This window comes from Microcaecilia unicolor, chromosome 1, assembly GCF_901765095.1.
Source record: "Microcaecilia unicolor chromosome 1, aMicUni1.1, whole genome shotgun sequence".
Classification (NCBI taxonomy): domain Eukaryota; kingdom Metazoa; phylum Chordata; class Amphibia; order Gymnophiona; family Siphonopidae; genus Microcaecilia; species Microcaecilia unicolor.
In genome coordinates this window covers 551462737-551476701 of record NC_044031.1, presented here as the reverse complement: position 1 = coordinate 551476701, position 13965 = coordinate 551462737, and the positions used below count along the sequence as shown (strand labels likewise).

The 13965-nt window shown below is 43.3% G+C and overlaps 1 protein-coding gene across 2 annotated transcripts in view; it reads left to right on the top strand.

Moving 5' to 3' along the window:
- The window catches only part of PABPC1 (poly(A) binding protein cytoplasmic 1), a 101759-nt gene that overhangs the window by 85857 nt on the left and 1937 nt on the right, over positions 1-13965 (top strand). For both annotated transcript variants that reach the window (XM_030217353.1, XM_030217345.1), the window contains exons 13-14: positions 369-453; positions 2399-2529. In XM_030217353.1, coding sequence (XP_030073213.1) covers positions 369-453; positions 2399-2529 — 216 coding nt within the window. The remainder of the gene's footprint in view (positions 1-368; positions 454-2398; positions 2530-13965) is intronic.

Sequence of the window (13965 nt, the reverse complement as noted above, 5' to 3'; positions counted from 1 at the left end):
AATTAGAAAGGCAAGGCAGATTGCAAAGTTAAAGGTGCATAGACTAAAGTGGATACACCTATTTTTAAACATTGGTTATTCTTAGTCTAAACAATTTAAGAGCAATCTGAAGTCTGCTAAATGTAGCATGCCTTTGACTGCTCTGTTGAATTGAGTTTCCAAACTATTGTGTTGCCTATTTATAGTTCCTTTACTTCATAAACAGTACAGTCAAGGAATGAACTTCATTTTTGTTTTGCTGTTTGGAAGTTCCACAGTCTCTTGATACATTCGTTGATTGTTAGTAATTTTCAAATGTATAATTTGAAAAACTGAACTGCAGGCTTTTGAACTAATTAGCTTAATTTTAAAATGTGTCTGACTTGTAGCCAGCTGTCCATGTGCAAGGTCAAGAGCCCTTGACTGCATCCATGTTAGCTTCCGCCCCTCCGCAAGAGCAAAAGCAAATGTTGGGTAAGTATTTTATCCAAAATAACAACATTAGAATGTAAAGGGTAAAAATTCTTACTGCTGTGGAATAGCCATATTGAACTTGGCTATTGTATTCAGTAATCAGCTCTTCATGAGAACTGGTCAGGGCCCCTGGAGAGTATGAGAGTATCAGTGTAAACCCGTGTTGTCTAGCATGGCTCCTCGAAAGACTGCAAATGAGTCTAGGTTTTGTAGGAGCAGCTTAATTAAAGTAGCAAGCTAAGTTCCAGAGAAGTCAGGGTTCAGATTCTATTTCTACTACCGACACTTGCTTGTGACCTTGATGAAACTACATCCCGCTCCATTGGCTCAGATACAACTCAGATTATATATCTATATGGATTTGTGTATCTGATTTGTACCTCCTTGAGCTCAGATTTCAAGGCAAGTAATTAAATCTCAAATCCAGATCCTTGCATGTATAAATGATAATTGTGGACATAGTAAAAGCTTGTCTTGCAAAAGTGCTTAAGGGGCCAAGTAATGCACTTGTATGTTCCTCCTCTCAGCCTAATATGGGGTGTTGCTAAATTCTGTGAGTATTTTCTGTAATGTATATTGCAAATACTAACTCATGACTTGACAAATCTTAGGTACCAGGTCATCATGATGACTAGAAGTTTCCCCCTGGCTCTGACCTGCAACTTTTTTTTTTAATTGGTGCTTTCGGTACAGAATCATCTTCTATTGGTCACCACATAATGATCTTTTAATTTGAACCACACAGTGCTGAAACTCCTGTGTTGATCTTGGGGTTTCAAGTATCACTGAAAGTGTGGGAGTTCTGCAACACACAGGTGAAAGTCTGAGCCACAGGTGCAGAGAAAACTAATTCCTGTTTCAAAAGTGGTAGCAAATGCAAGTTGAGTAGAGCTAGCCCAGTGGGGTATCTGGGGAGTGGCTGACAAGCTAGCTAGGGGCAGTGGCTGTGAGGAGTCACTAGTGTACTTGCTGGGTGGTAAGGGCTAGATGGAGAATGTGGCTGGATGGATAGCCAATTTATTGGAGGATTGAGATGATGGAATGGAGAGAGACTGGTAGGGAAGATAGCAAGACCGGGTGATACTGACTGAATTGATGATAGGGTGTGGAGGAGAGAGATTGGGTTGACGAGGGGATTTAAAAAAAAGAAAAGACTAGACTGACGGGGGAGGAAGGTTGAGACTGGTTTGGGGGGGGGGGGGGGTGCGTTTAGCTGTGCAATTGCAATGGCCTGCAGTGATACATTAAAGGTCTGATTTACTAAACTTTTCTATTAGACATGGAATGGAAAAACAGCCTTAGAAAATCAGGTCCTAAAGTTGCTGTTTTAGACACCATTCTACTTTTCAACTTTGGATACAATGGAAGTGGAAGGGAGGTGAAGGATTTTAGCCATTTGCTCCTATTTTTGTGCTGGCTTCCAGACTTGAATACAATTTTTATCAGAGCCTGTACTAAATAAAACTATTCCAGGAAACTCCACTATAAATATTTTATTGGGAAAGAAACTCCACTTTAAAATATGTGTTTGGGAAATACCAGTAGTTAATGTGTCATTGATCTCTGTTCTTTCTACCTATTTCCCCTCCCACAGCAGTACCCCCATAGCCTTAATTTTTGCCTCTGCCATTCTGCAATTTATTCCCTCATCTAATGGAATGGGTCAACAGCCCTCCTCAGGCTCAGTTTCTTAGTGCATAGGTATACTGGTGTGGGAAATTCCTTTCAGCCACTTGGAGAAATCGAGCAGGTCTTTTGAGCTGCTTTGCTGTCAGTGCAATTTCCTAGTTTGGCAATTTGTTCAAAAGCTGATAGGTTGATAAGATTTGAAAGCCAAATAGTCAAGCACAACACAGATACTGTCTTACATGGGAATCTAAATGTTTGGTCTTTAGTCATCTGAGGAGAGTACTAGATGCATTTTATGTTTTCTTGTTGTTTCTAGGTGAGCGACTCTTCCCGCTTATTCAAACCATGCACCCAGCTTTAGCAGGTAAAATAACTGGCATGTTGCTGGAAATTGACAATTCAGAGCTTCTCCATATGCTTGAGTCTCCAGAGTCTCTTCGCTCCAAGGTGAGTAGATAATTTTCTCCTTCTGTTTTTCTGTTAAATTAATGCTCACAAAAGATTTTGTATGAATAAAACTTGAAATGAGTCTTTAGATTGTTTTCCTGCAGACAATGGGGAAGAGAGCCTTAATAAAGCAGGTAATTTATATGAAAGCTAAATCCTTCTTCTCCTTGATGCCTGTGCAGATGTTTCAGAACCTCAGAGGAGGTGTGACCTTTTCATGAAATCTTATCTGTAGTTCACAGTGAACCATGAAGCTAGAGCGCAACCTGCAGTGAATGTGGTTGTCTTAGTTGTATACCCTCTAGTTGAGACAGGCTCATGAAGCTCTTCTATTGTAAAAACAGTGTTGTAGTTAAACATTTTTATTTACTGCTTTATTGAAAGAGCAGTTACAGGATGGCCTTTACCTTTAAAGCATCAAATTATCTATAGTAGGGTTGTGAATGTTTACTTGGTGAAGGAAGGTGTCTGTCACAGATTGGAGGGCTGTGTATGCGTACCTTACTGCAGGAATGCTTCCCTTCCAGGAAATAGGGCGCCCAGTACAAGAAATCAGTAGGGGCAGATGTTTTGGCAGTACACATGTGAGCACTGCTACAAACATCCTCCACTTCTGGGACAGATAACTAAGCTCTCATATCTGCAGAGATTGGCTTCATGTGGATATGCACATCAGCGAACCCCACTAGGTACATCTCTGCTTGCACACACATCAAGGGTACACAGTTCTAGACTATTTCCTTGATCCCTATGTATAATGCTCCCCAGTCAAATTTCAGTGGGTACCAACTAGTGTGAATGTATTCTTTATGAATGACTGTTTTGATCTTGTATTCAGGGGGTATTTTGTTTTTGTATGTTTTTGTTTTTTTAATTGCCAGAAAGGCAACTTTAAGGTAGCTCAGCTTTCAGTTCTGATGTGTTCCTGAATTCCCATGAGACACCAGTCTCTGATAGGGTTTCTGTTGACTGTATGAACATTGAATGTATTATTACATGTCCTCCACAGTCACCAGCTCCCCTGCCCTCAATCTCAGTTGTCCTTGGTCCTGCTTCCAGCCACACATCCCTTTATTTCCTCTGCTCCTTACTTCAGTTGCCATTATCCCTCTCACCCCCTTTTAGAAGTAACAGAGCATCTCTGTCACAGCTAGACATGGTTCTCAGATCCCCCCTATATAAGTATCGACATTCTGTCCTTCACAGCAGCGCTTCCAAAGTTTTCTGGCCAGAAGAGTCATTAAAGTTATTGTATCTATAGATTTGTTCTCCTTGAACAAAGTTCAAACTAAAGCATTTCTCAGCAAAAAAGAGTACATAATTCTTCATAATAATAAAAAATATTGCAGTCTGTAAATTACATGAGGATCACAAAGTTAAGCATTTCATGTAATAGGTTATGCTACTCTTCCTCTGTCTTCCGTCCCCCATTTGCACACACATTTTGCTTGATCCCAGTCTGTTTCTTCATTGCCTGCTGCCTCTGAGATCAGGTGAGTATTGTTAATTGGAACTTGCTATACTGCCTTATCTGGCACACAGGTCGGAGGTTTGCATATTAACTAAGAAGATAGGCAAAAGAATTCCATTATAATGACAGGAAAGACACAAACATACAATACTATAAGAGAACAAAGGTAATAAATAATATCCCAAATTATATATAAGCAGGAAAAACTCCCCAAAGTCCTGTCATACAGACTAGTCCTCAAAGGTAATTTGCAAGAAATGGGTCTTCGATGTAACTCTAAATTTTCTATAAGATAATTCTACTTGCAAGAGAGTTGGAAGATCATTCCTGGAGGCTGACACTAAAAAGGAAAGAAACTCTCTGGTGAACTCTACATTATGAGCCCAAGATGGCTCAGGAAGAACAAATGGTGCTTATTGAATGATCTAAGCTGTGACTTGGCATGTAAGGGAATGGTCAGAGCTGCCAGATAGTTAGGATTATCATCATGCAGGGCTTGGTAAGTGAGAGTCTAGATCTTGTATTCTGAATGAAACAGGAAGCCAGTGCTGGTGAAATAAGAGGTGGAGAACATGATCATACTTAAGGGCTCAACATAGTGTCATAGTCTGAAGAGATTGGAGTCCAGATTAAGTTGAAATGTTCCTGCGTATTCTACCTTACCATAATCAAGACAGAAAATTAAAAAAAAAAAAGGGCATGTGCAGGGTAAGTAAAATGGAATCATTTGGTGAATTGCAGATGGAATGCAATATTAAACATGTGGAACAAATGAAAGTTGATGATTGTTTACAACTCTTAAATAGCTGAAATAATCCCCATTCCGAGCTGGAATGGTTAATTACTCCAGTGAAGGGCAAGTAGAACAGCCTGAGATCCAGCAAGCAGTTGTCTTCTTTAAATTGGCTGTGAGCTCATCGACTTGTGCTTTATCAGCCACTGCAGGAAAAGCAAAATGAAAAAAGGAATGACCAAAGAAGTGCCAACCAAGGGATATTTATTAAAAATGTCACAAACAAAAATCAACTAAAAAGACACAGTCCCTATAAAATGATATCAAGACTTTACTAATTTAGAAATATTTTCAATACATTGATTAAAATCAATGGGTCGACTGGACCAGAAGGGGTCCATGTCGATTCATTTTTTACTATGGACATATCAGTATGTACATAAGTACATAAGTAGTGCCATACTGGGAAAGACCAAAGGTCCATCTAGCCCAGCATCCTGTCACCGACAGTGGCCAATCCAGGTCAAGGGCACCTGGCACGCTCCCCAAACGTAAAAACATTCCAGACAAGTTATACCTAAAAATGAGGAATTTTTCCAGTCCATTTAATAGCGGTCTATGGACTTGTCCTTTAGGAATCTATCTAACCCCTTTTTAAACTCCGTCAAGCTAACCGCCCGTACCACGTTCTCCGGCAATGAATTCCAGAGTCTAATTACACGTTGGGTGAAGAAAAATTTTCTCCGATTCGTTTTAAATTTACCACACTGTAGCTTCAACTCATGCCCTCTAGTCCTAGTATTTTTGGATAGCGTGAACAGTCGCTTCACATCCACCCGATCCATTCCACTCATTATTTTATACACTTCTATCATATCTCCCCTCAGCCGTCTCTTCTCCAAGCTGAAAAGCCCTAGCCTTCTCAGCCTCTCTTCATAGGAAAGTCGTCCCATCCCCACTATCATTTTCGTCGCCCTTCGCTGTACCTTTTCCAATTCTACTATATCTTTTTTGAGATACGGAGACCAGTACTGAACACAATACTCCAGGTGCGGTCGCACCATGGAGCGATACAACGGCATTATAACATCCGCACACCTGGACTCCATACCCTTCTTAATAACACCCAACATTCTATTCGCTTTCCTAGCCGCAGCAGCACACTGAGCAGAAGGTTTCAGCGTATCATCGACGACGACACCCAGATCCCTTTCTTGATCCGTAACTCCTAACGCGGAACCTTGCAAGACGTAGCTATAATTCGGGTTCCTCTTACCCACATGCATCACTTTGCACTTGTCAACATTGAACTTCATCTGCCACTTGCACGCCCATTCTCCCAGTCTCGCAAGGTCCTCCTGTAATCGTTCACATTCCTCCTGCGACTTGACGACCCTGAATAATTTTGTGTCATCGGCGAATTTAATTACCTCACTAGTTATTCCCATCTCTAGGTCATTTATAAATACATTAAAAAGCAACGGACCCAGCACAGACCCCTGCGGGACCCCACTAACTACCCTCCTCCACTGAGAATACTGGCCACGCAATCCTACTCTCTGCTTCCTATCTTTCAACCAGTTCTTAATCCATAATAATACCCTACCTCCGATTCCATGACTCTGCAATTTCTTCAGGAGTCTTTCGTGCGGCACTTTGTCAAACGCCTTCTGAAAATCCAGATATACAATATCAACCGGCTCCCCATTGTCCACATGTTTGCTTACCCCCTCAAAAAAATGCATTAGATTGGTGAGGCAAGACTTCCCTTCACTAAATCCGTGCTGACTTTGTCTCATCAGTCCATGTTTTTGTATATGCTCTGCAATTTTATTCTTAATAATAGCCTCCACCATCTATGTAACGGACTGCTTGAAAACCTGTGTGATTTGCAGTTTCCGAATGAATTTGAAAAAATCTATTTGAGTCTGGAATAAATCATACTGTACAGTGGGAACAAAAGAAAGGCCTTTCTTTAAGACCTTTCTCATCCGTAAGTGTATGTGATGAAAGGTTGAAGATGGGTACATCCATCTCCAACTCTGTCCTTGATATGTCATTCGGCCTCGGCCTCTCTCTCAGCCTCACATGTGGGCTCAAGGGTTTGTTGTGGATTGTACTGATGTGTTGATACTGGAAGTCAGGTAGAAACTCTGGTACTGGTCTACTGGTCATGGTGGAGCAACTTGTCTCTGAATCTTCACAGTATTGGGCTCCCAAATCTTCTCTAAATAAGAAGGGGCTGGAATAGCACGGACAGCTGGTAAAGATGGTCTGGAAACTCTTTGCTTGTCTGGTGACCTAACCTCATTAGGAGAAAAAGCAAAATGTGTTGGCTAGTGGGGGGTGAAGTGTGTAAAGTTCTGAGTTAGTCCTAACTCTTTACTCCTCCCTTGTTCTTGCCCTTGATTAGAATATCTGAGTTCAATATGCCTAGTGTCTATAGCATTGCTTGCAAAGGAGGTGGTTTATAACTTTTATCCTATCTAGATTTACCATACGACTTAGCTTTCACCCAACTATAACCATTACCCTTTTTATAATCCATTTTGTCAAAATTTTCAGATCTGTGTCAACACAGTCAGTACAATCCACAACAAACTCTTCCTCGAGCCCCCATGCGAGGCCAGATGAGAGGCAGAGGCGGAATGACATATCAATGACATAGTTGGAGGTAGATGTACCCATCTTCTATCTTTCAGCACATATACTTACAGATAATGAGAAAAAAAGTCTTAAAGAGAGTCTTTCGTTTGTTCCCACTGTACAATGTGATTCATTCCAAACTAAAATTGATCTTTTCAAATTTATTCAGAGATTGCAGATTGCATGAATGTTTTCAACCACCAGTCTGTTAACATACTGATATGTCCATAGTCAAAAATTAAACATGGACTCCTTGTGGACCTTGATTACATCCCTGTGGACTGTACGTTTTTTTTTTTTTAGTTGCTTTTTGTTTGTGACATTTTTAATAACTATCCCTTGGTTGGCGCTTCTTTGGTCGTCCCCTTTTTGTTTTGTTTCCTCATTTGGGGGGGCCCTGCTTACTAAAAACGCTAGCACACCTTAGTAAATAGGGCCCTTGGTTTTGCAAAGGGGTTACTTTGGCTTTTTTGTCACAGCCACTGCAGGCAGATGACATGATCAGGGTAGTTAAGTGGTATAGAATGCTAACAGCATGAGTTCAGCCAAGGGAAGTCTTGCCTCACCAATTTGTTTCATTTCTTTGAAAGCAGGAATAAACATGTGAATAAAGGTGAGACGGTTGATGTAGTGTATCTAGATTTTCAGAAAGCTTTTTATAAAATTTCTCATGAGAAAAAGTCATGGGATAGGAGACGGTGTTCTGGTGTGAATTAGGAATTGGTTATTGGACAGAAAACAGAGGATAGGGTTAAATGGTCATTTCTCTCAATGGAAGAGGGTGAACAGTGGAGTTGGGCAGTGATCTATACTGAGACCGGTGCTATTTAACATATTTATAAATGATATAGAAATCTGAACGATGAGTGAGGTGATTAAATTTTCAGATGACACAAAACTATTCAAGGTTGTTAAAACACGTGTGGACTGTGAAATATTGCAGGAAGACCTTAGGAAATTGGAAGACTGGGCATCCAAATGGCAGATGAAATTTAATGTGGGCAAAAGCAAAGTGATGCACATTGGAAAGAATAATCCAAATCATAGTTACGTGATGCTAGGGTCCACATTGGGGGTCAGCAACCAAGAAAAACATCTAGGTGTCATTGTAGATAATACGCAGAAATCTTTTGCTCAAATTTGTGGTGACAGGCAAAAAAGCTAACTGGATGCTAGGAATTATTAGAAAAGGGATGGTGTGAATAAGACGAAAATACTATAATGCCACTGTATCGCTCCACGGTGCAACCTCAACTCGAGTAGTGCGTTCAGTTCTGGTCACCGTATCTCAAAAAAGATACAGCGGTATAGGAAAAAGTTCAAAGAAGAGCAACCAGAATGATAAAGGGGATGGAGTGCTTCTCATATGAGGAAAGGCTAAAGAGGTTAGGGCTCTTCAGCTTGGAATAGAGATGGGTGAGGGGAAGATGATTGAGGTCTACAGAATCTTGAGTGATGTAGAATGAGTAGAAGTAAATCGATTTTTTACTCATTCCAAAAGTACAAAGACTAGGGGACACTCGAAGTTACATGGAAATACTTTTAAAACAAATAAGAGGAGACATTTTTTCACTCAACAAATAGTTAAGCTCTGGAACTTTTTGCTGGAGGATGTAGTAACTGTGTATCTGGGTTTTAAAAAGATTTGGACAAGTTCCTGGAGGAAAAGTCCATAGTCTAGTATTGAGACAGACTCGGGGAAGCAACTGCTTGCCCTGGGATCAGTAGCACAGAATGTTCCCATGATGTGGGTTTCAGCCAGGTACTTTTGACCTGTCTTGGCTACTGTTGGAAACAGGATACTGGGCTACATGGACCATTGGTCTGACCCAGTATGGCTACTCTTACGTTCTTATGTATGTTCTTAAAGTATCTTCAATGTAAGTATTGATTCCAAAGTCCTGATTGATGGTAGCTAATAGACTGAGAAAAATGTTAAAGGGGACAAAATCAAGCCTCATGGCACTCCACATCGGAATGTTCAAAAGTGGAGCTGGACAGGATGTTGATAGTGAAAATGAGTGGTCCTGCAGGAAAAAAAAAAAGTAAACCAGTCCAGCATCTGACCTGATAAGTCTCCTTACCATCACTGAGCCAAGTCTCAGTAAGACACAAAATCTGAATGGCTGAAGTTCAGAAATCATCGTAAATAAGGGAAATCTTAGTCTGTGGGGTACCTGCGGTTTAAAAGATTAAATGACGGAGAACAAGTGTCTCTATGCATAGGAGAGAAAAATGAAGTCGGAAAGGTATCTTGTCTTTGGATGTTTGATAATATCTCTAGGTGGGTCAGTAGCTTCAGTGCACTGAGATGGAGAGAGGAGCATAGGCCAAAAGGTAGGCAGAATAAAGCAAAGGTGTCATAAAGGACAAAGACTACCAACATTGAACAGAACTTTCTAAGAAATGTTTTCCTTACTGCAGCACAAAGACAGCCAAAGCCCAAGAATTTATGTAGCCAGTTCTTTTACATTGCGGTGGGGAGTCATGTGCCTGGAGTAAGATCTGGAGAGTTGGGTAAGCCAAACTACATAAGCACAGCAATCAGGCAAAGTTAAAATGTCTAAAGCTGAGAATTTATGTAGGCAGCATTTGGCTGACCAGCATAAAAAAGCATAGGGGCCATATGTTTGACACCTATTCTTCCTTTATGAAGAACATGTATTTTCGTCTGATAATGTTGTCCTGCTCCTTTGAGCCTACAGCTCAGTTGGAATTGCTGGGCTATGTGGTATTATGAACTTTATAGGTACTAGTCATTTTTATTACACCTACTTCCTGTTCCATTCATTTATCTTAAACATTGTAGTGGCTCCTTTTGTAATCTGGTACATACATAACATGAATTTGGTCACTAAATTTTGCTGTTGTGTGATATATGAAATACTCTGTGTATCAGAACCTCCAGATGGGGTGTGAACACTACTCCCACATTTTCAGGGTTGGCTGACCAAAAGAGAAATGTAATTCAGATGGCTATTGCCATTTTTAGAAAAGTGGCTTTCAGAACACTTCCTATGATACCCAGCCTAACTCTGTTGATGAACCACTTAATTGTGGCTTATACCATGACTGTCAGTTTACTCAGATTTTGTGTTCTAGGCAACTTCCATCTAGGAACTATTTGTGTAATATTTAGAGAGAAATAGTGATGGTTACTAGTTACCTGACAGGGTATCATGTCAGTGGGTATAAATAATTCCTAATTATCAAAGGGATAACCCCTAGACTAGTGGCATAGCCGTTGGTGAGCAGAGGCCCAGCCACTTTGGGTTCAGGCCCATCCAGCAGCGGTGCACATGCTTGGTGTAGCTGATTGGGATCCCTAAGTATTGCCAGTTGAAGACATCCTCTGCCAGAAGCCACAGACCATTTGAATACTAGTAGTTCATGCGCATGATCTGAGCATGCATGGAGGGTGCTGGGGTTGGCAGCTAGAAGCATGCTGCCGTCTTCACCGGTGTTCAGTGGGCCTAGGGAGTTCCGGTGGAAGGAATTTTTATCTGGTTGGGTTGGAGGGCCAGGGAGGAAAAGCATGGGCCCTTTCAAAAATTAACTTCTGGCTATTACTGCCCTAAACACCCTTTTTAAAAGCCTTCCTGTTATTTTACAGTAATAATTGGCTCTGATCCCGCCACTTGATATGGCACTGAAGATTTCAACTAGAAGACTGTCACTGTATCTTGCAGTTTTAATGAAACTAGACTTTCTGGAACTTTGGCTAAGTTTATGGATGTGGCTGGCCCTTTATGTATAAGACCAAGCCTCTTTCTCTAGAGCAGCGTTTTTCAACCAGTGTGCTGTGGCAGGGAAGCAGTGTGCCGCAGGAGTTGAGGGTTATTTATTTGTAGGGCCAGCTTAATTTGTGCCGGAACAGAGTTTCTCCGTGGACAAGCAGGCTGAACTTATTCTCACACATGGGTCAACATCCGCATCGGCCTGGGAATCGGCATTTGCCATAGCAAAAACAAAAACTTTGCTAGAGCCTTCTGGCGCGTGTGCGAATTGACTTCCCTCGCCACATGAGCACATACCCCAGTTTCTTTTTTTCCGCGACGAGGTGCGGCAGGTTCCTCCTGTGATCCTCGTTTTGGCCCGGGAAGAAGAGCCTTTGTTTCAGTGATTGTTTTTGCGTGTTTGCCCTCTTCTTAGTTTCTTTAAAAAAAAAAAAAAAGTTAGTCTGCTGAGAGGTCAAGACACACTGGGAGCAGTGAGGCATCGAGTGGGTCTCCACTTGTCTCGAGGCCTCCAGCTGTACTGGCCCTCCAGGACTGACCATTGTCAGACCCGACCCCCGAGGCAACGTGAGGATTCAACGTCCTTGTTGGCACCGAGGAGCCTCAGTGACGGGCATCGAGCGAAGGCGAAGAAGCACCGTCACCATTCTCCTTCGACACACGGTGCCGGGAACTCCAGGGCGTCAAAGGATTCCGCACCTGAGAAGCGTCGGCGCTGGGAGGATCACTCCCTCTCCATACAGGAGGTGCCGATACGTTGGCCTCTTAGCAGTCCGGTTCCTGCTCTTGAACCGCAACCGATTCTGCCATCGGCTGTTCCACCAGCCCCGCCGCCTTCTCCGATGGCGGCTCTCAACAAGTTCATCTGGGCTGCTCTTCTAGAACTTCTGGAAGGACTCCTGCGCCAGTCTGCTTCTGTGTCAGGGGTGCTTGCGCCTTCTGTGCCATCTGCTGCAGCGGAGTCTGGCCCTTCACCTGTGGTGCGGTCCCCAACTTCAGTGCCGCTTGCAGCTTCTGTGTCAGCTGTCACCCATGTTGACTCCCCGTCGGTGGAGGAAGCTTCACCGCAGTCCATGTCCTCAGCATCTAGGCAGGTTCAGTCTTGGAGCTCCCTCAGGGAAGTACTTTCTGATACTGAACAGGAGCGCTTGTGGGAGTCGGAGGAAGATCCCAGATACTTTTCCTCTGATGAGTCTTCTGGGATTCCCTCTGAACCTTCCCCTCCACCTGAAAGGAGACTGTCTCCTCCTGAGAGCCTCTCCTTTTCCTCGTTTGTGTGGGAAATGGCTGAGGCCATACCTTTCCCTATGGAAGTGGAGGATGAGCTCAGGACTGATGCTCGAGGTCCTGGACTACACCTCTCCACCTAAGGAGGCAGTGACGATCGTCCCTTTGCATAAGGTACTCAAGGAAGTCCTTATGTGAATCTGGTCGTTCTCTCTGTCTGGTACCGTGATCCCTAAGAAGACTGATTCCCAGTATCGGATCCACTGTGAACCTGGGTTGATGAGGTCTCAGTTACCCCATAATTCCATGGTGGTGGACTCCGCCCTCAAGAGAGCCAAGAGTACTAGACTATACCTCGGCGCCCCCAGGCAGAGAAGCTAGGACATTGGATTCTTTTGGGAGGAAGACGTATCAGGCCACTATGCTCGCTGCCCGTATTCAATCTTACCAGCTCTTCACGAGCATTCACTTGCGGAACTCAGTGCAGCAGCTGTCTACTTTAGTTGATGCCCTCCCTCCATAGCTGGCTGAGCCTTTTCGCCAGGTGGTCAGGCAGCAAGAAGGCGTGTCGTAAATTCCTGGCCAGGGGTGCTTACAATTCTTTTGATGTGGCATCCGGAATCTCTGCTCAGGGTATTGCGATGTGCAGACTCTCATGGCTGTGTGTCTCTGACCTGAATCATTCGGGGGGATAATCTTTTTGGAGAGAAGGTGGAAGATCTGGTCAACCAGATCAAAAAGCACAATGATGCTATGGCTTCTCTCTCCCGCCAGGCACCTTCTGCTACAGCCTCCTCAACCAGGAGGTTTTTGGGTGGAGGGGGGCGCGGAGTGCTCCCTATTCCTATGCTAGGCGTAGGTACACTTCTGCATCCCCACAGCCTATTCAGGTTCAGCCCTAGCGCGCTCGTTTTCTTCAACAGCATGTGCCCAAGGCCCCTGCTGCTCCCCAGCAAAAGCAAGGGGCGGATTTTTGACTGGCTCAACATGGGCATAGCCTGCAAGATCTTCTGAGCATGGGGCACCCCCTCTGTGGATCTTTTTGCCACTCAAATCAGTCACAAGGTCCCTCAGTTCTGTTCCATGCTTCAGGCCCACGACAGACTAATGTCAGATACCTTTCTCCTACTTTGGGGAACAGGCCTTCTCTATGCGTATCCTCCCATACCTCTAATAGGGAAGACTTTGCTGAAACTCAAGCAAGACCGCGGAACCATGATCCTGATTTCACCTTGCTGGCCACATCAGATTTGGTTCCCTCTTCTTCTGAAGTTGTCCTCTGAAGAACCGTGGAGATTGGAGTGTTTTCCAACATTCGGAACGAGGGGTCGCTTCTACATCCCAGTCTCTGGCTCTCACGGCCTGGATGTTGAGAACTTAGAATTTGCCTCCTTGGGTCTTTTGGAGGGTGTCTCCGGGGTCTTGCTTCCAGGAAAGATTCCTCAAAGAGGTGTTACTCTTTCAAATGGAAGAGGTTTGCCGTCTGGTGTGAGAGCAGGACCCTAGATCCTCTCTTGTCCTACACAGATCCTGCTTGAATACCTTCTACATTTGTCAGAGTCTGGTCTCAAGACCAACTCAGTAAGGGTTCACCTCAGTGCAATTAGTGCTTATTGGTGTCT